The sequence below is a fragment of the Mustela putorius genome, unplaced genomic scaffold (assembly GCF_011764305.1).
Source record: "Mustela putorius furo isolate JIRA1106 unplaced genomic scaffold, ASM1176430v1.1 tig00000083_pilon_pilon_pilon, whole genome shotgun sequence".
In the NCBI taxonomy this organism is placed as follows: Eukaryota; Metazoa; Chordata; class Mammalia; order Carnivora; family Mustelidae; genus Mustela; species Mustela putorius.
In genome coordinates, this window is record NW_025421273.1 from 44,315,032 (window position 1) to 44,340,594 (window position 25,563).

The 25,563-nt window shown below is 44.4% G+C and overlaps 1 protein-coding gene across 2 annotated transcripts in view; it reads right to left on the reverse strand.

Moving 5' to 3' along the window:
* Window positions 1–505: 505 nt before the first annotated feature.
* Window positions 506–25,563, reverse strand: part of RBM47 (RNA binding motif protein 47) — a 153,714-nt gene continuing 128,656 nt past the window's right edge. The window contains exons 2-5 of one of the 2 annotated variants that reach the window (XM_045076716.1): window positions 11,885–13,041; window positions 10,831–11,034; window positions 8,102–8,310; window positions 506–3,309 (exon numbers count right to left, since the gene is read on the reverse strand). In XM_045076716.1, the coding sequence (XP_044932651.1) occupies window positions 3,076–3,309; window positions 8,102–8,310; window positions 10,831–11,034; window positions 11,885–13,010 (1,773 nt within the window). In that variant the 5' untranslated portion in view covers window positions 13,011–13,041 and the 3' untranslated portion in view covers window positions 506–3,075. Of the gene's footprint in view, window positions 3,310–8,101; window positions 8,311–10,830; window positions 11,038–11,884; window positions 13,042–25,563 lie in introns of both variants that reach the window. The other variant, XM_004764044.3, reaches the window with a different exon arrangement.

Consider the following 25,563-nt stretch of genomic DNA (forward strand, 5'->3'; position numbering starts at 1 on the left):
GATGCTCTCTAGAGAAAAGGGAAGCAAGTTTGCTAACCTTGCTGTGCACCGAGAAAATGAGGAACGCAAGGCTTTGGTTTCTGAATGCAGTGAGGGACCTTCAGGTCGCCCAGCACTTTCACGAGATCACCTAACAAACTCAGTGTCTCGTCAGCGGCCTCCATTTAGAGGTCTGAGTGTGGAGCTCTTGGGATCATAAACTTGAGGACTCACAGCAGCGACAGGCTTAGCCACACCCTATGTAAGTCCAGATGTTGAATATAATTTGGGTGCTAAGCTTTCAACCACCTAAGCTCAAGTCTGAGGATACGGATAATTCACAATTTTTACTTAAAACCCATCTTCAATGTAATTCCAAGCCAAAAACATGATAGTAACTTGTTGGTTACTCTGGCTGAAAATACTGAACTAGTTGTTTTCTTCCACTTTGAAAGGGTTTCTCTGGTCTTGTTAGGGGAAAAAAAAAAAAAATCAGTATAATGAAAACACAATTTAAAATAAGGTCTGGAAACTGCTTTAAAGAAAGCTTTATTTACTACATACATCCTAAGAATGTATTGTAAATGGAGGAAAATCTAAATAAATTTAAAAGCTTTTCAAATACAAAGCAACTAAAGATAACTAAACTGCTAACATGTTTGAAAACAGAGAACACTAAAGCTTTTTTTTTTTTAATATTTATATAGTTTGTTCTTAACCCTAAAAAAAAAAAAAGTTCACATTTCAAGTTATAAACTTACCTCAGTAGTGTATGTGAAATGGTTTTGAAACAGAAACAGACAGACCATAGAGAATAGGCTCACCAAAATCTGTTTTTAGGGTAGTTTGGTAGTTGCCATGTTGAGATACCAATTTTTTTTTCTTTTCTTCTCATTATTGGTTTTTTTTTTTCTTCCAAATAATTTACAGGTATATGTAAAATACAGTAAGACCGCTGGGTCAGAGTCTCATCTAGTGAACCTCTGCGACAATCCTTCACTGGAAGGAGTTCTTTCACGCTAAGTCAAGGGACGAGGATCTGATCCAAATTGCATTTAGTTGATGACACACTCTGAAAGGTTCGATGCAGCTTGCTGGGTACATCACCAGGAACATTGCACAATCATCTTATGTCATTTAAGAATGATGGAAAGAAATGTTAGAAATGTTTAAAGGCCTTGGTAGGCACTCAATAATTTTATAGAATAGTTAAATAAATATTGCTTATATATAAAAAATTCATCCCACCCTAAGATGAGGGGGAGGGAAAAGGCATTTGGGAGTTTAATTTAAATTTTAAGACAAAACTAAAATATTTGCTAAAGGCGTGATCCTATTATTAATCCATAAATAAGAATTCAGCCATTAGCAAAAATTCAGTGAGTTCAAAGATTTTATAGATCTCTAATGTGACATAAACACACAACTGTGTCCTTGCTACCTATTGCACAGCTCAATTCCTTGATGGAGCCTTTTAAAAAAGTTCCAAGTTGATGTATTTCGTAAAGCAGATGACAACCTTATCATTTTACTGTATTTTACATTCACTCTGCTGAACAAAAGCCTGGAAACAGGCACAACACTGCAACAATACATTTACTTCCTAATAATAAAACTTTTTAATAACATTGAAATAAAATGGTTTCACTCTGCATTAAACTCTATACCATGAACTTCCGCAACATAAAACAACTGAAAACCAGCATTAGATTATGTACAAGCTATCTTTTAACTTCTAGAGGTCTCTCCTCCTCCTCCTGGATATGCACGTCCCAAGTCAGCTCACCTACCACATGCACAGCAACGGAGGAAAGCCCTGCTCAATAAACATAGTATTACCAACACCCTTGACGACCACAGACATTTTGCATTGAAACATGGTAAGTCAGCTAGAAGCATAACTTTCTGCGACAAGAGTCTCTGGGGGCCTTGTCGACAATAACATTCACTGTCTCTATAAACTCATACTTCAAAAATGAGTAAGATAAAAGCGTTAGAAAAGGAACTAAGGTTTTATATGAGACATTAAATAACTATGCAAAGATATCTTATGGAAACTATTAAAATCTTGTGCTTATGCATACTCTGCTATTGAAAATACCTCCCCAACCAAGACAAAATAAACAAAAAAAAAAAAACCCCAAACAAACGAAACAAAAAACCCCCAACAAAAAAACCCCCCACAAAAACCCAGAAGAAGTATAAAAGCTATCAATGCTTTCTCTATCAGAGTAATTCATTTGCCCTAGACTTGCCAGACTCGGAGGTGGGGGTGGGGATAGGAAGGAAGGAATGAGTAGGGGGGTAGGGAGGCAAGACACATGGAGAAGAAAGGGGAAACAGGGTAATGTGGCAGGTAAGAGCTTTCCAGTGTTTGGACTCAGAAGTGTGACAAGTCTTTTCAACGTGGGCTTAAGGAGAGATCGAGTGTTTCTTTAAAAACAAAACAAAACAAAAAACCAGAACCGTCATAGATAACACATGGTAACACCGTCACCCCTTAAAGCCAGCTGAAATAGAGATTCTACTCACTTTAAAATTGCACTTTCCAGTATAACTTTTAAAATAATATTTTATGTAGTATTTTAAAGCACTATTGTTTGTATCTTTAAATATTGAATATATTTTTCAAAATAGTTCCCTAGCTGCTCAAGTGTGCTTTTCCATATATAGTTGATATATTATTGAAGGTACTACAAAATAGAAATCTCTGGAGTGCAGAAGTTAAGAAAATAACCTTCATACTGAAAATATATCCTTAAAAATACAAAAACAAAAACCTCTATACAAATATACTAACGGCGTACAAATGTCTGAGAGATGGTATTAAGGCACGAACCGTCGCGAGTCTCTTAGAAATGTATGAACAGGGTCTGCTAAGTGGAAAACAGTCTTTAAAAAACAACAACAACAACAACAACAACAACAACAACTAGTGGAAACTTCATGAATATAAAATCTTTCAGGATGATACTGGATAACATTCTTCACTTTCAGGTTTCAGGAGTGCGGTAATGCCGCACGTTCTTTCTTCATAAATAGTAAAGTGTTCCTTCAGGGGTAGTCTGTGGTCTGCCTGCACTCTCCTCGCCAGTGTCAGTATGTCTGGTAGACGTCGTGGATGGGCACTGGGATAGCAGCGGCGGGGAAGGCCTGAGGTATGTAGCCCGCGTAGCCTCCGTACACGGCAGCGGCCGCATTCTTCTGTAGTGTGGCGATCGTGGCAGTGGCCGGAGCAGCGAACGGGACGTAACTGGCCCCGTAGATTCCAGCAGTGGGAATTCTCTGAACGTTCGGAGCCACTGTGTACACGGGGGTAATTGGGCGGCCCTGAAGGGGGAGACACAGAAAGGCCCCTTAATGACCGCGCCCATGGTGCCCTTCCCATGGAGTCAACCCGTGGACTCATTCTTCCCATTCCTGGAAGGGGACAGGAAGAGGTGAAGGCAAACGTTTTCATTCTCAGGGCAAGGAGGCAGACAGGTAAAATAAATAATTATTGTAAGGGAAGGTGGTAAGGGCCATTAAGGTAAGCTGGAGATGTTGCGCCCTCAAGTCAAGGCTCCTGTGAGTTCAAAAGGTCAAAGTGACAGAACTGCTAAGCTAAGTTTAAATATTTTGGAATCTTCCATCTTGCCATTCCTTTCCAACGGCAAGGAAGTTGGGAATCTACCCATTGCTCAGCTGATCTCACTGTAATTAAAAATATGGTCCGGGGGCACCTGGGTGGCTCAGTGAGTTAAAGCCTCTGCCTTCAGCTCGGGTTGTGATCCCAGGGTCCTGGGATCGAGCCCCACGTCGGGCTCTCTGCTCCGCGGGGAGCCTGCTTCCTCCCCTGTCTCTCTCTGCCTGCCTCTCTGCCTACTTGTGATTTCTCTCTATCAAATAAGTAAAATCTTTTAAAAAAAAAAAGAAAGAAAAAAGAAAAAAAAAATACGGTCCATAAAATATATGCCAGTGCCTCCACTCTTACTTAACTGAAGGAACATGGTGCTTCAAAAATGGGAGAGGACAACCAACTGTGACAATGTTATGGAACCCAGTGTATAGATCTCCACAGGGGCAGCTTTGGAAGCTGTGACCTGAAAACCCTGCAACCACATATAATTTTCAGCTGGTGTCACTGATGACTTTGACCATCTCTCACCTAAGATAGGATACCCACGACGCATACGGTTGACCCTCAAACAGGGGTTTGTTTGAGGATCTACTTCCATGTGGATTTTTCCCACTATGCAGCCACAGTACCTATATGTATTTTCTCTTCCTTATAATTTTTCTTACCTTATGACTTTCTTACTGTAAGAATACAGTACCCAATCCATGTAACATACAGAACGTATGTTTCATCGACTGTTTATTTATCAGGAAGCCTTCCAGTCAACAGTAGGCTGTCAGTAGTTATGCTGCCATGGAGTCAAAAGTTACATGTGGGTTTATGTACAACTGCGTGGAGGGTGGGGGAAGGTGGGCACACCTAACCCCTGCGTTGCTCAAGGTCAACTGTGCAGGTGGCTGTAGAGGCTCAGAAAAGGAACTAACTCACTTGGGAAGTTGGAGAAAGCAATGTTGGAAGCAGAGACATTTGAGCTGGGTCTTGAAGGATGAGGAGGAGTTTCTGCAGGAGAAGGCAGTAGGGAACGGCTAGCTCACTCACTAAAGCTTCCTTACTGCAGACACCACCTCGGGCTCCATCAGAGTCCCGGCTACATGCTCTCGACTCTACCTGAAAGTCTAACATGCTACATTTCCCCAGCCAACAGGTGTAAAGAGTAAAGACTGCAGCTCAGTATTTCCCAAAGGGTTTGCTCCAGAACCAGTTCCGTGAGATGCTTTATGGCAAGGGGGATTTGTGGTGAAAGAAACACATGCTTAACAAAATACCTAGTATGCCTTACGTTCCTCACGATGCCCTGCAGTAAATGCCTATACGGCCTGTCTGTCTTCGTGCATCTTCAAAATAAACAATTGGGGATATACGAAATGGAGAATTCAATTTTTAAAAATGAGTTCTTCCTGGATTTTTGTAAGGGAATTAGTTATCTTTCCCTAACAAAATTTGCAAATGAGAGTCATAAAATTACGTTCAAAGGTGACTCACCATCGAAGAGCCATTTTTTCCACCGTAACCAAAATAATAATTATACTAAATGATAGTAACAACCGAGGGACTGTGGTCTGCTGGGCACTATTCTAAGTGCCTTATTTGTATGACGTTCTGGAATCATCCCAATCATCCCAACTACCAATGAAGCCGGTACTACGATGTGTTAAATGACTTGCACAAGGTGACACAGCTTTTAAGCAAAGGAATGGTGAATCTGGAACCTGCACTTTTAGCCCTGTGTTAGCTCATCTCCTACAACACTAAAATAGCAAAGATCTCATGGGCAAGAGAGAAACTTCAGAACTGGGAAGATGGTGTCTTAAAGCAAGACACAAGCCCTCTTTCCAAATGGGCAGACATATATTCAGTGACAAATGCACAAAGGGATGAAATTGCAGGGAAGGGGACATCCGAGAGAAACCTCTCCATGTGCTAAGGTCGAGCTCAACACCTAGGCCTGGAAGGGTTGAGCATGGGGAGCTGGCGGAGGAAGGAGCAGAGGAAGAGACCTCATCAAGGGGAAATGCCTATCCCTGTTCTACTTATACCAGAGGTTTGTGAAGATGGAGAACTCTCTGAGAAATAAGTTTTAAAAAAGGTCTATGCCAGTAAATGTTTCCTTCTGTTACTTACAAGGCCTTTATGAAGTGGAGGATATAAAGTGGCTGAGCAGGAACATGCCTGAGCATGTGCAAGATAGAGGAGAACGACCGAAGGTGTTCCACAGGAAGGTTCTAGAAGTAATGCTGGGAGCAGGTTTCTAGTGTGGCTCCACTTGGAAGAGTGTTCTAGTCACTCATCAGCAGCGCTTAAAAATGCTCCTTCCGCTGCCGCAATTTGGCAGAGAATACAGGGGTGGGGACAGAGAGCCAAACATTCAGAGAGTCCAGGGTCAAAGGACTCAGAGGGAGGATGCAGAGAACCGAGACTGGCGGGTGGGCACCGAGGCCGCTCATACACAAAGAAGTCATTCTCAAGTTCAAAAGTAATAGCTCCACATATGTTGAAGGACGGGGTTGAGGGGGGGTGGAATCTCCATCAGAATAAACTGATCGTCACTGTCTACTGAGCAAACTCATAAGCAAAGACTCGGAACAGAGACCCTGATGGCAACACCGAGTGGAGACTGGTCAAAGACCGAGAATAGCCTGGAACGGTGAATACGAGAATGGGAATCTGGGACACCACGCACCACGGACAAAGTGCACGAGTTTCTTAGTCAAGGGAACTCTGACATTATTACCAGAATTCCACTAAATACTATTTGGAGGTTATTGTAGATATTTACAGTCAGGCCACAAGCCGTAGCTACGCTCAGTTGCCACTTAGAGTGTGAGTCATTTACGACTTACTCCTTTTCCGGGTTTTCAAAAGTCCAGACTCAAGGAAGACCTGACCGACACAGGAATATATTTCAACTGGTATGACCCTTTCTGAATAGCACAGTAAGACTGTGCCCAGCGAGGGTAAAAGCGACACGAGGGCCATGTGATGGGTCCCCAGTCTGGCTCTATCTCTACATCACTGGGTTCTAGAACCCCAGCTGAGTTCTACCCAGTGGGTGTCTTCAAGGTGTGAGTCTAAGAATCTGCTCTGTAAACATACTCCCTGGATAGTTCTGACCCAGTTAGGGAAGAGACCCCCAGCCTGGGTATCTGTGCTTCTTGACTAAGAAGGTATCTGAGAGCCACTGCCTCATGAAAAGTAGCTTTAACAGGATTTTTTTGTTTTGTTTTGTTCGGGAGAATGACGTATCATCTATAGGTATTCCCTATGTGCTATGCGCTGATGATAAAAAGAAGATACAAGATGTGACTCTCGGTCTAGAGGAGCTTCATGAGTTGGGAGACAGAACAAAGCGGCAATCATTCGCCAAGGTATGATGTGGGTAACGAGACATACAGGGGACAGGATTTCCAAGGCTATGGTGGATGGGGAAGATTCCACAGAAGTCACGAGACTGAAGACACCACAGAGTAGAGAAGCTGTGAGCAAAGGTGGGGAAGGAGGCTGGAACCGTGAGACTGGACTCGGAGGAGGAATGGGAACAGCTGGGTCTGGCTGGAGGAGACGGTTAAGCACACATTTTGTAACGTTTCATAGATCTCTATCTCTACAGGCAGTTCTCTCTCCACACACACTGTATATGGATATATAGGTTGAAATATTTATACACAGAAGGGGGCAGAGAGAACTTTATTTTTTAGAGATTTTATTTATTTATTTGAGATAGAGAGTGTGAGACAGAGAGCATGAGCTGGGGGGCTGAGGGAGATGGAGAAGCAGACTCCCCCACCCAGTAGGGAGCCGGATGCGGGGCTGGATCCCAGGACCCTGGGATCATGACCTGAGCCGAAGGCAGATGCTTAACCACTGTGCTCTGAGAACTTTATTTAAAAAAAAAAAAAAAAAAATTTATTGGGTTATTGAGAGAGAGAGAGGGAAAGAGAGAGCTCAGGGAGGGAGACAGAAAGTCTCCAGCAGACTGCTCTGAGCACAGAGCCCGACGTGGGGCTCGATCTCACGACCCCAAGCTGAAATGAAGAGTCAGACACTTAACCGACTGAGCCATCCAGGCACCCTGAGAGAGAGAATGGAAAAAAAGAAAAAATCTTCCTCGAGCTGCAATTTGGAATGTGAAAGTGTGAGCTATCTCCCTGGACTTTGGGAGTCAGCCCCTTAGCAGTAAGAACAGAAGTTAAAAATTACCCAGCGTCATTAAAAAAAAAAAAAAAAAGTATGTACACTATCATGGCACTGTGAAGAATTACGTGTGTCATTTTTGTATACGGCTTCCCATCTTTAATCCAGTGATGACCTTAGGGTAGTACAATTATAATTTTGAATTTTTCTGTCCTGACATGATTTATAGGACCCATTTCTCCCGTCGCCCCATCCCAGGCTTCATCAGAGAGCGAGGCACACAGCTGATTGTCCTGCCGACCGGGAAATGAATCCATGCTAAAGAAGGGAGGCCTCCCACAAGGACGTTGACAACCCCAGCCAGAGCTCTACCTGGAACGGTGGCGGCGTGGACACAGTGGGAATGACGGCGGCAGCGGCGGCTGCAGCCGCGGCGGCTGCGGCGGCGCTGGCTGGGTCTGGCTGCACGGCGATGGGGCTGATCATGTGCTCCATTGTGTGGATTTTCCCATCCTCGATCATTTTAGGGGCTGGTGCTGCCTGAAACATGGAGTACTGGGCCCCGATGGCAGGGATGGCCACTGCAAGAGAAGGGACAAGGGTAAATGCGTGTCGCTTGAGAGTCCATGAGCCTCGCTGGCTAATTAATGCTCCCTGAGGCCAGGTAACAAGGTGCGAGCCAGGAGGAAGAGAGGGCAGCTGGCAGGTATGCTCTCCAGCTCCCTGCTCATCCTGCAGAAGGAGGAACCATGTGGGACCAATGGTGTCTCCCAACAGATGCTCACAGAGAGATCTCCAGAGTTAGGTCTCCGCACCAACGTTTTTCCTATTGCCTCTACAGAGAACTCTAATCTGGAATCCCACTCTTGATTTCCTACAGCACAGGCAAGGGCCTTCTGACCGAGAGGAGAGGCTCAGAGTGAAACACGAGATCAGAGGCTCGAGGCCCCACCAGATGCGGGCGAGAGGGAACCTGCCTGCCCTCATCCCCCACCCGGCTCATTACCAGACCTGCCACCCTTTCACTTTCACGTTTTAAGAAACAGGTGCTGCTAAGGGTTTCCTTCTGGGAATTCAGAGGTCTGTGCATGCCTTCCCCACTCTGTTTTAGCTTTCAGCATTACTGATTCAAGCAAAAATACTTAATAAAAAAAACGGCAAATGCCCTCATCTTCTAATGTCCACTCATAGCAGCGAAGCAGGCAGAGTGACTGGTTTGGGGACAGGCCCCGCCAACTCAAAGATGTGATCTGTGAGTCAAGTCTCTATTTTAACCAGGGCTCAAACAGACAGCAGGTAATAAATGCCGACATCTGATAAAGACAGGTACAAGGAAGAAATTCTGGCTCTGGTTTTGGAGGAGTCTGAGTACGTGGTACTACAGGTGTGCTGAAGGGTAAGCAAGAATATAAAATGCATACAGAGTGTGCTTTCACGTTTTTTCTACAACTATATGTATATTTATTCTACTACAAACTCACTTGACATAAGGTAAAGAGACAAATGATTGCAGGCTAAACCACGGTACGATCTTTCAATAAAATGGACCTAAAACTTTCACCAAATCCTTCACCTACCTTTTCAATCACAGGGTCTGTGGTCATGTATTTCAACATTGCCCTGGTGTTTCTCCTAAAATATAAAGTCCTAATTTTCTGGATAAGCTAGAAAGAGAGGACATGGGGATGGGGACTTGAGGTGATTAGGAGTTTAAGCTACACTGGGATTTTACTGAGTAACTCTGGATCATTTTTGGCTGTCAGCCTGCAGGGATTTCTATGTCAGGCCCCAGGACACGACTATATGCTTAAAGATAGTCTAAAAGCTCTTTTCTCTAGTTAAATCTTAAATTATCACAACTTGCCAACAGGAGTCCCTTTTCCAACAGGAAGAAGTGACAGCTCCCACATCTAGGCTCTGTCTTACGGCATTAGGGACATCCATGATCAATTTAACAAACTTACAGTGTCAGTGGCATTTACAGGGAAATCCAGTGTAAGGAGTCACTTGACTGAGAATTTGCAACACTTTTTCACAGGCCAAAAAAAAAAAAAAAAAAAAAATCGCTGGATTATCAAAAGGAAGCTCTACTGGGAAAACACTTTTTAAGCCCTACGTGGCAATGCAGACTCCTGGGATCTCTTAGCTAGGGAAAGGAGTGTACAGTCCTCAACTAGAAGAAAGTTGGAGCAGCTGAGCCTTAAGGGGAGGATTCTCTCCAAGAGCTTTTCAATCTGCCCTCCCTGAAACCAGGAAGAGGGCTGCGGGAGGATGGCTCTGACCGTCCACAAATGAGGTTTCCCTACATTTGGACACCTGTGTGGTGTGAGCTGGTGCTACGCTGCCCTCGGGATTCGAGTTCTTCACAAGTTTGGATCAGAAAGACCTGCCTCCTGTTAGGTTGACCAATGGGCACTAGTCACAGGGGCAAACTGGTTTGTGGGGCTTGCAGGTGAAAGCAAAGTTCAAGGTCGCTGGCTTGAATTATATGAGTGTCCTTACCCCCAATCTACTGCTCCAGCAAGACGGGGAGAGATGAGTGCTGGGAATTGGAATCCAAGAAATGAGTACCTGCCAAAGCTTTCACTGCTGCTTTGTTCCCAGGTTTTCTGGCTTGTTCTAAGACCATAACAAGGGACGCTTGTGTTTTGTACTCCCGAAGAAATTTTTTACCCTTTCCACCAACTCTTGGAACCAGCGATCAGCCGTACCTTGTGGCTGCTGACTGCTGGTGTAGCAAAAGGAGGGAGAAGACATTCTGGGCCAGCAGAAGCTACAGAAGGATCTCCCAGTTTTCTGTGTCTTCTGCCACCCCTCCTCACCACTCCAACTCAGTCACAGATTGAGAAACAGGTTAACCTCTGGTGACACCCATTGGAAAAACCCACCACTGAAAAGTTTGACTTGAACATGATCCAAGGTAGAAGAGCCCCTTAAGTTCTAGAGAAGGTGGCTCAGGAGGCCAAGTCTTTGCCTGACCTCTGGCTGCCTGTGAGAAGAGGAACACACGTGTCAATGAAGGAGCCCGAGGAAATCTTGGGGTCACTTCAAAGACAGCGCTGGGGTTTCAGCTGAGTGGACTATCTCTGGTTTATACTGACCTGTACCAGGTTTAATGGCAACGGGATTGACAGCAGAGATTTCCAAATTCGGCACAAGCTCATATCCTTTTTCTTGTTGCTTTCCTTTCCCTTCATGGTATCGGCTATATATACCACGGCCAGCCGAATATCCCCCGAGGTAGGAACCCCTGGGCCCTGGGGCTCTGTTGCCAGCTGCACCTCGACCTCGGCCTCGTATGCTGCCTGCTTGGAATAACAACACAAAAAATGGTGAGCATCCAACAGGTGACGGTACAAGAGGCAGACCTTAACTCAAGATTCTCGGCGTTACGGTGTTTGCCCTAAGTCTAGTTGCAGGTGCTGCTCTAGAATGAGCTGGTAAGAGGCTTCCAACATTCTATTCCAGCCTGGATTCGTATCCTAAGCACTTACAGTCATGCAAGAGATGAACTTACATGGCAAGTTCCTAGGACTGTGACTGCAACTTCAATAAAGAACAACATTCCTCAACTGCAAAGATGTTGTATCTGTAAGGGGATCTGCTGGCTCACCTTCCTCGTCGTATGGTAAGAAAACTGGCGGAGGGAGGGTCAAGGGACTGATGAAAGTCACACAGCCAGTCAATCTGATGACAGCAGGACTTGGAACCTAGGTATTGGTTTCCCGGTAATGCCTGGTTTCACTCTATCCTAGCGAGTAAGTTAACTACCACCGCCACGCAAACAACATCCTAAAGATTAATTTCACAAGGAGGCTTTAACTTAAGTACCCAGACACTGGTGGACTAGCCCCAGATCCGGTAGGTCCTGCAAAGGTAGTGTGCAAGAAAATGCTTGCATGCCCCCGTGATTGTAGGGCTCATCCCATACAGAGGAATGACCTGCGTGTCCCCCAATGCTATGGAAACAAATGCTCTACGTGCCCGTGAAGAACAGACCCCAGAACCGACACCCAAAGGAGGGTGGGTGAGTAGGGCGGAGGAGCCCATCTAGCAGCTCAGCAAATTACAGCCACAACACCCCTGATGCTGCCCGGGCCATGTGGTTCTCGGCACCGCCCCCCCCCTCACCCCCACAGAACAGCCCCCACTAACCTTTCACAAAGTAGTCTCTGTTGGGCCCGATGAGCGCGTTGTAGGGGTAGCCGTAGTAAGCCAGCGTATAGGGGTCGCACGAGTACACGTAGCTGGGCTGCTGCACCGCCGCCTCCGCCACGCCGCCGCCCTTGGCCGCCTTCTGGTAGCGGGAGTACTGCTCCTTGTCCACAGGCTTGGCCAGCGTCACCTCGAGGCACGAGCCCTCCAGCTCGGTGCCGTTGAGGTTGTTCATGGCGTGCACGGCGTCCTCGCGGCTGACGAAGTGCACGAAGGCGTAGTCGCGGATCTTCTTGACGCGCTCCACGCAGCCCGGGTTGAACTGGCCGAAGCTCTTCTTGATGGTGTCCTCCGTGGTCTCGATCATGAGGTTGCGCACGTAGAGGATCTTGACGGTCTCCATCACGTCCTCGTCCACGTCGATCTCGGGCTCGGCCCAGTCCACGGCGATCTGGTGGCCCCAGAGCTGGATGCGGCCGGGCATGAGCTTGCGGCGCGCCATGGCGGCGGCGCGGTGGCTCTCGTACTCGACGAAGGCGAAGCCGCGGTTCTTCATCTTGTCGGCCGCGCTGGCGTAGACGATCACGTCCAGCACGCCCTCGGTGACCTTGGCGATCTCCTCCAGGATCTCCTCGCGCTTCTTCATCTTGGGGATGCCGCCGATGAAGAGGCGGCAGTTGTCCACGCTGCAGCACACGCCGAGCAGGCGGCCCGGGCGGATCTCGTAGTTGTTGAGCTCGCGCACGGCGCGCTTGGCCTCGCTCTTGTGGCAGTACATGACGAAGGCGTAGCCGCGGTTCTTGCCGTCGAAGTCCATCATGAGGCGCAGCTCGTAGATGCGGCCCACCGCCTCGAACACGGGCACCAGCTCGTCCTCGTACACATCGCGCGGGATCTTGCCCACGAAGACCTCGCAGCCGCGCTGCGGGTGCGGGCCCTCCCAGCCGGGCGGCGGGCCGCCGTACTTGCGCTGCCCGTTCTCCTGCACCATGCTGTAGCCCGTGCGCTCCATCAGCGCCAGCAGCGCCGCCTCGTTGGGCGCGCCGGCCACGCCCTCGGGCACCTTGGCCGAGGACGCGGCGGCCGAGTCGCTGCTCATGGCTGCGGTGGAATCCTCTGCGGTCATAATGTCAAAGGCATCCACGGCTGCAGGAGACCTGGGGGCAGGGAGGAGGAGGCAGAAGGCAGGGTGAGTGTGGAGTCCGTACCGCGTACAGCCCCAACCTGGCTACTTCATTCTTTTAAGACTTGCGAGACTCACGCCTTAACCGGCAGGTGGTTAGATGAGAAATAAATACTGCAGCTCGAACGGAGTCTAAATTAGCCAAGCTGTTTTGCCGGAAAAACCAGAAGGGACTCGGGAAAAAAAAAAAATCAGAAGGAGCAAGGACTTCCGCTGAATCAGTACCCCCAACAGCTTTGAAGCACGGTGAACCTGCTGTAATTGGGAGTGAAAACCTCACGTTCTTGCAGCAAATGGGAACATCTTTTGCTCAACTCCTGCACTGTCGACTCAGACTGATTTCCCTTTCGTTATATAGCATTTTACCCCATTTATTTCTTGGGCAGGCAGAGGCTCTTTCTTTGCTTTTTTTTTTTTTTTTTTTTTTTTAAAGACAATCTTGTCCTTTAGGAATGGACATAGAGCAGTGCATTTAAGTTGTCAAGGAAAACTTGGAGGACGTGTTATTCTACAGGAGAGAGCTGTGTGCGGAAGCATTTTCCTAGAAAGAAATGGAACATCCGCACTGCCAAGGACGTGGCCTAGGAGCTGTGGCAGGAGCTGGTGAGTCGGATTTTTAGGTAAAAGTTTGGGTAGGAACCATGTATGGATTTGGAATCAGTCTACAAAGAGCTATATTAAGTTCAACTTGCGGGGGGGGGGGTGTTTGAAGCAGCTACAATCCTGTGAGCCACAGTACGGGTTTTTAGGGAACTGTCACACGCACTATCTAATTTCTGATTTTCTTAACCTCATTACATGGAAAGCGGTATTATTACTCCTAATTTGTCTGTAGGCTCAGAGAGGTTAAGTAAATTGCCCATTTCACACAGCCAAAAGTCATCTCCTACCAGGATTTGATTCCAAGTCACCTGGTTCCTGATGCCACATTTTTTTCTTTGAAAGCAGTGCTGTGCAACAGAACTTTCGGTGAGGATTGGAAAAGCTGTCATTAGCCACTTGTGGCTACTGAACAATTAAAAGGGGGCTAGCGTAACTGTTGAACTGAGTTTTTTATTTTACTGTTTTAGTTAACTTAAAATTAAATAGCCATGGGGTGCCTGGGTGGCTGAGTCGATTAAACATCCTACTCTTGATTTCGGTTTAGGACTCGATCTCAGGGTCATAGGATGGAGCCTGCATTGGGCTCCATGCTCAGCGGGGAGTCAAGGACTTGAGTCCCTCTGCCCCTCCCCCCCACTAGTGCATGCGCACGCATGGGCAGGCTCGCGCTCTCAAATAAACCTTAAAAAAAATCCATATATAATAGTGTAAACCATTTCACCTTCACTCATACAGAATGGGGCTCTGTGGAGATGATTTTAACTATACAGTAAGGTTATCATTAGGAGCTTTGTGCCGTGCTTTTGTAAAAAGGTCCTTTAAAAAACGAAGTTTATTTCATTTTTTGGGCTACAAAAGTATTCAGGTAAATTTTATGGAAAATTAAGAAAAGCAGGAAAAGAAATCATTCCTGTTATTCCTACCCAATGATAGCCAAAATTAAACTCTCCCATATATATATATTTTTAATATGATTTTTTGGGGGGTGGGGACGGAGCTTGGCTTCCAACAAATTTGCATCTTGTTGCTTTGCTTCATTTTATATGCATCCCTCCAGATTCTCAAAAACTCTTTGTAAAAACATATTATTTAATGGCATAAAGTTTCATCATTCAGCAGGAATCTGGAGTATGATCTATAAAAATTCACCAGAAGGAACCATATAGAATATTAAGGGAAATTTCAAGAATAATTAATGTAAGTTTAAGCATTTTAAAAACACACACACAAAGAAATTGGAGGGACACGACAGAAATCTGAGATGTTTATTTGTCAGCTGGCTGAACAAGTACTTTCTTGGTTCACCTGCCATTAACACCAAGGGGCAGTATGATTTCATGGGGAACTGAGTGGCCCCTGGAGCCAGACTACATGGTGGTTTTTTTTTGTTGTTGTTGTTGTTTTAAAGATTTTATTTGTTTATTTGTCAGAGAGAAAGAAAGCACAGCAGGCTGAGGGAGAAGCACACTCCCTGTTGAGCAAAGAGCTGGATATACAGCTCAATTCCTAGTCTCTGGGATCATGACCTGAGCCAAAGGCAGCTGCTTAACCGACTGAGCCACACAGGCATCCCTAGCCCAAGTCTTTCAATTTCAGGGTAATTTGACACTTTCTCAGTTCTTTTTTAAAAAATATTTATCTTTTAATATTTTTAATATATTTTTAAAATATTTATTTATTTGACAGAGAGGCAGGTAAAGAGAGAGAGGAGGAAGCAGGCTTCCTGCTGAGCAGAGAGCCCGATGCAGGGCCCGATCCCAGGACCCTGAGACCACGACCTGAGCCAAAGGCAGAGGCTTAACCCACTGAGCCACCCAGGTGCCCCACTTTCTCAGTTCTTTAAAAACATGTTTCATATGGCTTCTATTCTTTTATTTCTTTTGCTTTTTAAGTGCTTGAGACTGGTTTGACAACAGAGCTACTTATCATGAAGTCTTTTTTTCTATTACAAATCTGAAAATGATACATTTGTGCCTGTAGTTTCTCACTGAAACAGAAATTTCAATATCAGATTTGAACATGAAGCTCTTCCCTTACTTCAAAAGGGAGATAAGGATATATTGTTAAGAAGACTATTGGTACAAACATGTATGTGACCTGGGAAGGAAATGCCAGGACATACATAAACACGTATGAGGCAATGAAAGATCTTACATGTTGTGCTACATAAAACGTTAAATGAAGTCCAGAGGAAGACACCCTATTGCTCTGAGATGAGCAGAGTTGACTTCGTGTTTTCCTAATTTTACTCTGAAATTACCATTTTACACCGAGAGAAGTCTTATAAGGGTCAGGCTATGAGAATCATTTCCAGTGGCAATTTCATTAATTTTATAAAAATTTTTGATTGCTTTCAGTTTGAAATCTGATGGGTCAGTAATATAATCACTCTTTTAAAAAAAATCACTTCCTTTAAAATTGTTATAGCTTATTTCTTACATCTATAAGCCAAGAAGTCTTTTTTCCCGAGCTGTCATCATCTGGAATAAATGAATCGTGTTATTGTCCCTCTTTCCCCTTTTTCTTTGGCCACTAGGAAGTTCAGGATGAAATCTGCCACTTCAATTTTAGTAATCTTCAAAGACATTATGACACAGTCTCACGTTTATCTAATTTTGGCTATAGTGTCTTTTTTTTTCTGTATACCTTGATGCCATGAATTCAGCTATTTGTATTATTCATCTTATTGTTCATATATTCCCGGAGGTCATCTCACTTAATTTTGGAACTAGGAGAGGAATGAAAGCATCTACACACACACACACACACACATTTGCACCAGACACTGATGAACGTAATGTCTAAATGAACTGTCTTTTACACTAACTAAAAACACTGACCTACAAATAAATGAGAACCACAGTGATTCTCACTTATTAGCATGGCTATTATAAAAAACAAAACAAAACACAAAATGAGCATTAGCAAGACCATGAAGAAAATTGGAACCTTTTCACATTGCTAGAAGGAATGTAAAATGGTACCATTACTGTGGAAGACCATATGGTGGTTCCTCAAAGCTTAAATCTAGAATTGTCATAAGATCCAACAATTCCACTATTGGTTATATACCCAAAAGAACTGAAAAAAGGATTCAAACAGGTATTTGTACACCAATGATCCTAACAGCATTATTCCCAATAGTCAAAAAGTAGAAACAACCCAACTGTCCATTGGATGCATAGGAGGACAAATGAAGTGTGGTAGGTATACTTAGTTGAATATTATTCAGCCTTGATAAGGGAATTAGAACACATGTTACAACTTGGATGCACCATGGAGACATCATGTTAAGTGAAATAACCCAGCACAAAAGAACAAATATTGTATGATTCCAGTTATATGAAGTACCTAGAACAGACAAATTCAGAGACAGAAAGTAGAATCATGGCTGTCTGGAGATAGGGAATGGGAAAAGGGAGCACCAGTGTTTATAGAGTTTCAATTAGGCATGATGAGAAAGTTCTAGAGGTGGACAGTGATGGTTACGCAACAGTGTGAATGGACTTAATGCCACTGAACTGTATACTTAAAAAGAATTTTAAAATAGTTAAAATGATTAATTGTTATGTATATTTTACACAATTAAAAAAAAAACTCAAAAAGAAAGTGAGAAAGCTCAGAGATGCCAAAGGAACAACAAAAGAAAACCCCATAAAATTAGGATTTCATTAGAGGCCTTTAAACAAGGAAGTTTAACACATTCATGAAAATCTTGTCTACAAACTCCATTCTCCTTATCTTTATGTCTATTGTACTATCGTTAAACAAATTATATGGTGTGCTGCTCAATGAATTTTTAAGGCCAAAGGCTTCAATATATAAAAAAGATATATGATTTATTTAATGCCTTAAAAAAGGGTACTATACAGCTAATATGACCCTTCTCTCAGAGACGGAACAATTAGACCAGCTTTAGACCAAGAGCCTGGTAATTACGACCATGGGCCAAACCCAGCCTGCCATTAGCTTTTTTTTTTTTTTTAAATATTTTATTTATTTATTCAACACACAGCAAGAGAGATCACAAGTAGGCAGAGCAGCAGCAGGCAGAGAGACGGGGCAGCAGATTCCCCGCCGAGGAGAGAGCCCGACGTGAGACTTGATCCCAGGAACCCCAGACCATGACCTGAGCCGAAGGCAGAGGCTCAACCCACCGAGCCACCCAGGCGCCCCTGCCATTAGTTTTTTATAAATAAAATTTTATCAGAACACAGCCATACCCTTAAAGGAAATATTAGCTATGATTGCTTTTGTAGTACCACGGCAGAGTCAAATAGTTCAGAGATGATATGGCCTGCAAAGCCTAAAATATCTGCTGTCTGACTAGGTAGAGACCAAGTATGCTGACCTCTGCTCTAGGAGATGCACAGTGAACATCAGCAGGGGTAAGTAGCATAGATTGCTACCGCTAAGTATTTCAATCACTTCTCCCTCAGTTTCCTAGGCTGAGCAACGACTTTATTTCAGGACCAACTTTTAAGTTCTAACATATTTCAAAGAAGGTCGTCTTGATCTGTCTTTTCCCGTCCTCAGTCTAAGTTACTTGACCTTTAAATATGTAGCCAAGTTTATGAGACCTAGAAGAAGAGAGAGCTGGTGAAGGTGGCTGGCTCGGCTTCCAACACTTATATATGCACAATAATAATTTTTTTCAAAGTTCATTTATTTATTTGAGAGAGCGAGTGAGTGAGTGAGAGAGCACAAGCAGGGGGAGGAACAGAGCCAGAGAGAGAAGCAGATTCCTCGCTGAGCAAGGAGCCCAACGTGGGGCTCAATCCCAGGATTGAGCAGAAGGCAGACGATTAACCAACTGAGCCACCCAGATGCCCCAAATAATTTCTTAAGAGACACCAACACAGAAGTTCATTTATATTCATTCATTCTGCAAATATTTCCTGAGCACCTACTATGTGACAGCTACGGGTAGACCTCGTTTTCATGGAGCCTACCTTGGAGTTAATGGAACTAGAGAATTATGCTACAAATCCCAAAAAGCTGAGAATGAAGGCATCTTGTATTTGTGCTCAATGACCAGAGACTGCTTTAAAAGAGCTGTACCTCTTAATTATTAATTGTTAATATTATTAACAGTTTGTTTCTAATAAGGCTGTCATTTCCCAAGTTAAAAGCATAGCCACCATCACTATTGTGTTTTAAAAAATTCGTTTAGAATACCTTCTTCGGAAGGATGGAAGTGTATGTATGCATGTGTGTTTTTTGGAGGGGGATGTCTAAGTAATGAGAAATACCATCTTTTGAATAACGAGATTCTTGTAGTAGAGATGTGGAAACAATGAGTAATAAGTACACTTTATAAGCTGAACCTTGTGAGTAAAAACAACAACAAAAATTTGGATAAACGGCACAGAATTATCCATTCAATATAAGTTGTGTGTTTTTTTTTTTTTTAAGATTTCATTTATTTTGCGGGGTAGAGAAAGAGAGAGCGGGTGGAGGGAGGGACAGAGGGAAAGAATCTCAGGCAGGCTCCGTGCTGAGCCCAATGTGGGGTTCAGTCTCACAACCCTGAGATCATGACCTGAGGCGGAAATCAAGAGTTGGACATTTCACCCACTGAGCCACTCAGGTACCCCAATATAAGATAATTTAAAAATAGATCTGATAGTCTGGTTTGGGTTGCCTAGCAGGGACCTAGGGCCAGAACTTGGCTCCTCTGGTTACCAGTTGTGAACCATGGAGAAAGCCACCTAACCTCTTAAGCCTCCATCTTCTCATCTTTAAAATGGTGACAAAAACAGCTAATGTTTCTTAAATGCCCATTATGTGCCCGGCAGTGTGCTAAACTCTTTATTTAATGCGTTAACTCGCTCCAACCCTCATGACATCTGTGCGGGGCATTATTATGCGCTTCACTTTACAGAGAAGGAAACTGAGGCACAGAGAGATTAAGCAGATTCTCAGTTCATGAGCCTCAGAGCTGATATTTGCGTCACTGGCTCAAGTCATTGGGCATCTGCCTTCGGCTCAGGTCGTGGTCCCAGGGTCCTGGGATCGAGCCCTACATCAGGCTCCCTGCTCGGCTGGGAAGCTTGCTTCTCCCTCCCCCTGCTCCTTTCCCTTTCCCACTGTCTCTCTCTAGGTCAAGTAAATAAATAAAATCTTAAAAACAAAACAAACTGTTAGAAGAAATTTAACTTAGAAAAAAAAAACTGAATTTGAGATGAGATTCTTGCTTTTGTGTAGGAGTCTTCTGTGTGCAGGGAAACAAGTGCTTACCCTGGCCAACCTCACGCCAGTTAGTGTGGGAAGCCTAGCCCGCGTGTTCTGGTGTGGACTGGTGTACCAGATTCTCCCAGATTCCATTCCTAGCAGGTAAGCTATCTGGCAGTGTAATTCTCCACTGGCAATGCGGCTCAGGCACCCAAGTGTAAGCCTGTTTTGCACCTAAACTTTGGCTACAGCAGTCTGCGGAGACTTTTCCAGAAGGAACCTGAAGAGACTTGTGCTGGATGCAAAGGGTCCAGTCATCCGCACGGATGCCAGGTCCCCTGAGGCAGGACCATCCCAACATAACCCATCCTTGCACATGCTAAAAATGCTTCTGTCTTCATGGAGGGCTGCTGGCTTACAAACATGGCAATATATGTGAAACATTTATTCACAGCTGGGCATATAAAACAGCGTAGAATATATTTTCAAATCCAGCCATTATTCTGACCTATTAGCCAGAGTTTTTGTTGTCTTTGTTTTAGGCCAAGTTCGAGCTTGTCAGAGTAAAATAAAATTTCAGGGCTAACTCAGACTTAATGCAGACATAAATCAAGGATTTAAATTCTTAGTAGTGGTTCAGAGTATCTTTTGGGAGGACTTTAACTTTGAACTGGGACATTTTAGAGGGCGAGGAATACCACAGTACTGGGAAAATATTTCCCATGTTTGCCAACCAGTCTTTACCTAGGATTAAAAACAGAGTGCATATACTCTAGGATTATCCAAACTACTAGTTAACTCTGCTTCACGGCTATAGGGATGTATGAGTGTGTGTGGGTGTGTGTGTGCATGTGCGTGTGTGCACGTATGTCATGTACCTGAGATTAATGTGCAATCTGGAATTCACGGGAGAGTTTTATTTGCTGACGAACACACTGCAATTTGAAGATCATATACAGCAGTAAGCAGTGTCTTCCAGCACCGGCTGGAACTTAGTTCGGTGGAAGGATTTAGGATGTATTCATCCAAGCGGTAATTCTATCTCTGTTTGTGGTTAGCTTTCTATTTTGATGTCCCTTATTTGTACCACAACATTTTTGTCTTTCCTGACAGTCAATTCTTAGGCATGGCCTCACAGACTGGTAAAATAAACCATACAATATATTAAAATACATAACATAATGGAAGATTCTAGAAGAGTGAAGACTTTAGAGTCAAAGAAAAAGGATTTCAAATCATGACGGTATCACTGTCATATGAGGCAAACTACCTCAGCTCCATGCCCATAGGTCCAGGATGGCTCTAGTGAAAGCACCCATTTCAGAGGACTGGTTCCAGGATGAAGTAACATTTAATGCCACAAATCAAGGGCAGAAAATATCGAAGGCCAGCTTCTGCAGAAAGCTGCCAAGGTCTGGCCTCACCCTGAGTGGTTATCATATTGCCCTGGGCCCACATTACCACCACCCATTAGAGTAAACAGCAGAGAACACTCCCACCACCAGGCAGGCCTCTGGCACTGGGACATTCCTGTTACCTCAGGGTTTGGAAAGCCGTAAAGGAGTTCCACTCAAAATGGAGGCAGACTACCTGGAATTTACCTTGGAGGCCCGAACAGTAAGCTCAAGATTCCAGTAAGCTCAAGATTCCAGCACAGGCTCTCCCCACTGCCACCCCTCCCCCCATCCCCACCAGCAACCCCACGCTATTGGAAGGCATGGCACTTGCAACACATAAAAATCCTTCCATGACTCTCTCTTCTTTAGGTAAAATCCCAAAAGGGATAAAGAGGCAGTAGAATAGAGTATTTGGGGCTGTACCTCTGTCGGCTCCCGGCTAATCTGAGAAGAGTTAATTCTCCAAGGGTCTCACACTGTGTTGATGGTTGTACAGATTTTGTTAGGGCAAAGCACACCATTCAATGAATGACTGTGTTTGATAAACAGATGCAGAAGCCAAGAGACTCACTTTTCCCAGGCCATTTCTATCAACACATCCTCCAAAATGAGGCATTTTGCTGTGGGTTCCCAGGGAAGCTGGCTGTATACCATGAGAGGGGAAAAGCCACCCGCTTTTGCAGTAGGAGTAAGTTTTCTACGGGTGTTTCGCAGCCCACAAATACTGTTAAGGATCTGTTATCAGGTTCCCTTTCAATAGACGTTACACGCTTGTATATTTTTTCTCAACAGGTTGATGGGGTAATGCCGAAAAAATGAATCCCACAAAGCTGACATATATCCCTCTCCTGAATTAATGTTTTCCCAAACTGTAAACAAGCTGTAGAAAAGACTTCTAGTCTCAACCCTTATCTTGGCTCCTTTGACCCAAACCTTTGAGGGATTTGGCAAGGAACAGAAAGGCCGACTGGCAGAGACAGAGAGGAAAAGGACGAAGGAGAAGCAGCAATGCTTTGATATCATATAATAGTATGTTGTGTTCTGCAATTTGTAAAATTCTTTCACACAGATTTTCTAATTTCACAAAATCCCAGAATCTGAGCTGCAAAGGGACCTCTGGTACCCTTTAATCCTAAGTTTCTCAACCTTGTTCCCACTGACATTTGGGATGTGATAATTCTTCATTGTGGGGAGCTGTCCAGGGCACTGTACCATGTCCTAGCATCCCCAACATCCACCGACTTGATGCCCACCCCCCTACCATGTGTGATCATCCAAAATGTCCCCTGGGGGTGCAGGCAAAATTGCCCTCTCTTGTGAATTCCTGATTGAGTCTATTTTTTCCTCCTAAAAATCTTTGTATTCATTTGAGAGAGAGAGAGAGAGAGAAAGGGACGGAGAAGCAGGCTCCACACTGAGCAAGGAGCCCAATGCGGGACTGGATCCCAAGACCCTGAGATCATGACTTGAGCCAAAGGAAGATGCTTCGCTGACTGAGCCACCTAGGCGCCCCAAGTCTGACTATATTGTGGATTGATAACCAGATTATATACTTGTACATGGCAGGTATTAATTAAATAGTAATAGAAGTTATTTTATACTCACTACTCATGGCACAGACTTGGCATCTTGGCCTGGCTCTTACTGCTGCCGAGACTGAGAACTGTACAACATCCTTCACAGGTCCAGTGTGTCTCTGACACCAAACTACTCATTTAATTTGTTTCAAATTCAATTTAATTCTTCAAACCAAGCAACTACCACCATACTGCCCTATCAGATGGATACTTTCATCAAACTGATTTGTCCCCGCAGGCAAGCCAACAGGCGTGGGTCCCACAAACACTATTTCTGGAATCAGCCTAAGGATCTGCCAAGCTATAGAAATGCCTCATTTAAATTCAGACCTCTCTACTACATAGCACGGGAAAACTGCTAGCATCTGGCTTTTAAGACCCAAACCCTTCTCAAATGTCCCTGCTGGTGTCTTCAATAATGTAGAAAGCCTTACTCAAGAGTCAGCATTTTGTTTTTTTTAAAAGACATACTATGAACAATCACTACAAATGTTCTGGACCCCAGTTCACTGGTACTATTGTCAACACTTGTACTCCTTAGGCAAGAGGCAATGATCTGATGAACTAGATGATTCAGCAATATTCATGGATGCATTTATTCATTCATTCACTCATTCATTCAAATGATGATGGGACACATGGCTGTGTGCCAGGCTGTGCTAGGTCTTGGGGATATGGTGGTGACTGGCATAGCCCTTGGGCTTCCTAGTCTACCAAGGCCAGATGAAGAAGAAGGAAAGAGAGGAAAGAGGGTTGAGTGAAACCAAGAGCCAAGATGGGCAGCCACATAAGATGACTCAACCCTAGGAGGTCACACATATCCTTTCAATGTTTTATCGAGTGTCAAGGTTATGACAGTGGCTTAAGCAAGTGTACCAGCAAGAAAGACCATGGGTCAAAAAAGCAACCAGGGAGTTGCCCAGCTGTAACAAGGACTGAAAATCTGCATGTATCTGCTTTACTTATATTTACGGACCATTGGAAATTCTTCAAGAGTGAAGTTCTCCTTATCCTCCTATACTTAGAACTAATACATGATCATCTATCACCTGTTACAAATCTAATATATACCCAATGACACTGTAATCCAGTAAATTCATTAAAATCGTAAAAACCAAAGTCCATTTTATCAAGCATCTTTGCGACACACAACCTCTGTTGACTGCTGTCTTTAGCACAGTGGGGATTTTGGAGGAGGACACCACTCCCCAGTGTGCCTCACTTACATGCCAAGAAGAGAGCAGCCCTGAGGGAGAAACAGAACTTAAATGCAAGTCTCTCTAGAGGGAAAGAGATGGACTAGAAATAGTATCTCATTGAGTTTCCGTAATGTTTAAAGACCCCTGAGTTAACGATAGCTGCCATTTTGGAGCACCTGTTATACGTATAATATACCTTTAGGAAGACACTTGATTTTTCATGTCATTCCTATGAGTTGAAGTTTACAATGTGGGCTCTAGAGTAGAGTAAAGTAGGCTCTAGAGTAAGTTTTGTTGGAACATGGCCATGCCTATTTGTTTAGATACTGCCTATGGCTGACTCATGCTTCAACGGCAGAGGTGAGTTGCTACAACAGAGATAGTCCAGCCTGCAAAACCTAAAATATTCACTGTCTGGCCCTTTACAGCAAAAGCCCCCTGCTCCAGGGTCAGATTTCCTGGGTTTGAGCCCCAGCTCTTTCCCTGTGTAGCTGCATGATGGTAAGTCATTTAACTGTTAGCTGTTTCTGCCCCCTTGTAAAAACCAGGCGCTTGAGACTCAGATCAAATAGCTTGAGTAGGATCACTCAGAACTGAAACTGAGCTGATGACACACCCAAGCTCTCCCTACCCTGGTACTTTGTTACTCTGTTTTTGCGTTTTCCCTAGCGATAGCAGGGTTAGCAATAGCCAGTGTCACCAGAGTAAACCCACGATCATTGCAAAGCAAACACTGGTTCAAGGAACCCCAAGTCCAGACCCTTTCCACCACATGCCTCAGTGCATCTTCCCACCCTCCCCGTCCTTTCCTTGAGCTTTCAGATTCCCAAGGTCTGTCCCATAACCAGTTTCTGGCCCTTTGTGAAATAGTGAATATATTCCAATTGTATCTCTAGACTTAAAAATCCACTGAATTCAGCAGGTAGAAAGATAAAAGGGCTAGAATTCACATGATCTAGGTGCTTCCATGAGAAGGTGGGATTGTGATGAGGTGGTGGGGACAGTGGGGACACCGCCAGGCTCTGGGGCGAGACTGCCGGGCTTCGTATTCTGGCTCCATCACCTCGTCCTCCTGAGCCTCAGTCTCACCACCTATAAAAGGCTGATAACAGACCTCCTGATGCTGTGAGGATTAAATGAGATAATACCTACAGAGCACCCAGAAAGGTACCTAGCTGAGGTAAATGCTCCAATCCCATCATCATCATCGTTGTTGTCGTTTCAACTACTGGGCAAAGCAGCAGATGTGTTTCAAGGATGTTCTCTTTGTAGAGAATTATAGAGCCACAGTTTAGAATCACACATTTTCTGCTTGAGAACGTAATTTTAGAAGCCAAAGAATTTGAGGGACTTTGCTTCAAAATTGGTGTGAACAAACTGGAAGGGAACTTAGGTAGATAATGCTTTCTCTTTTATATGGAAGTACTTTAAGATGCTGTATATGAGGGGTGCCTGGGTGGCTCAGTGGGCTGAGCATCTGCCTCCGACTGAGGTCATGATCTCAGGGTCCTGGGATTGAACCCCACAAGTCTGGCTCCGTGCTCAG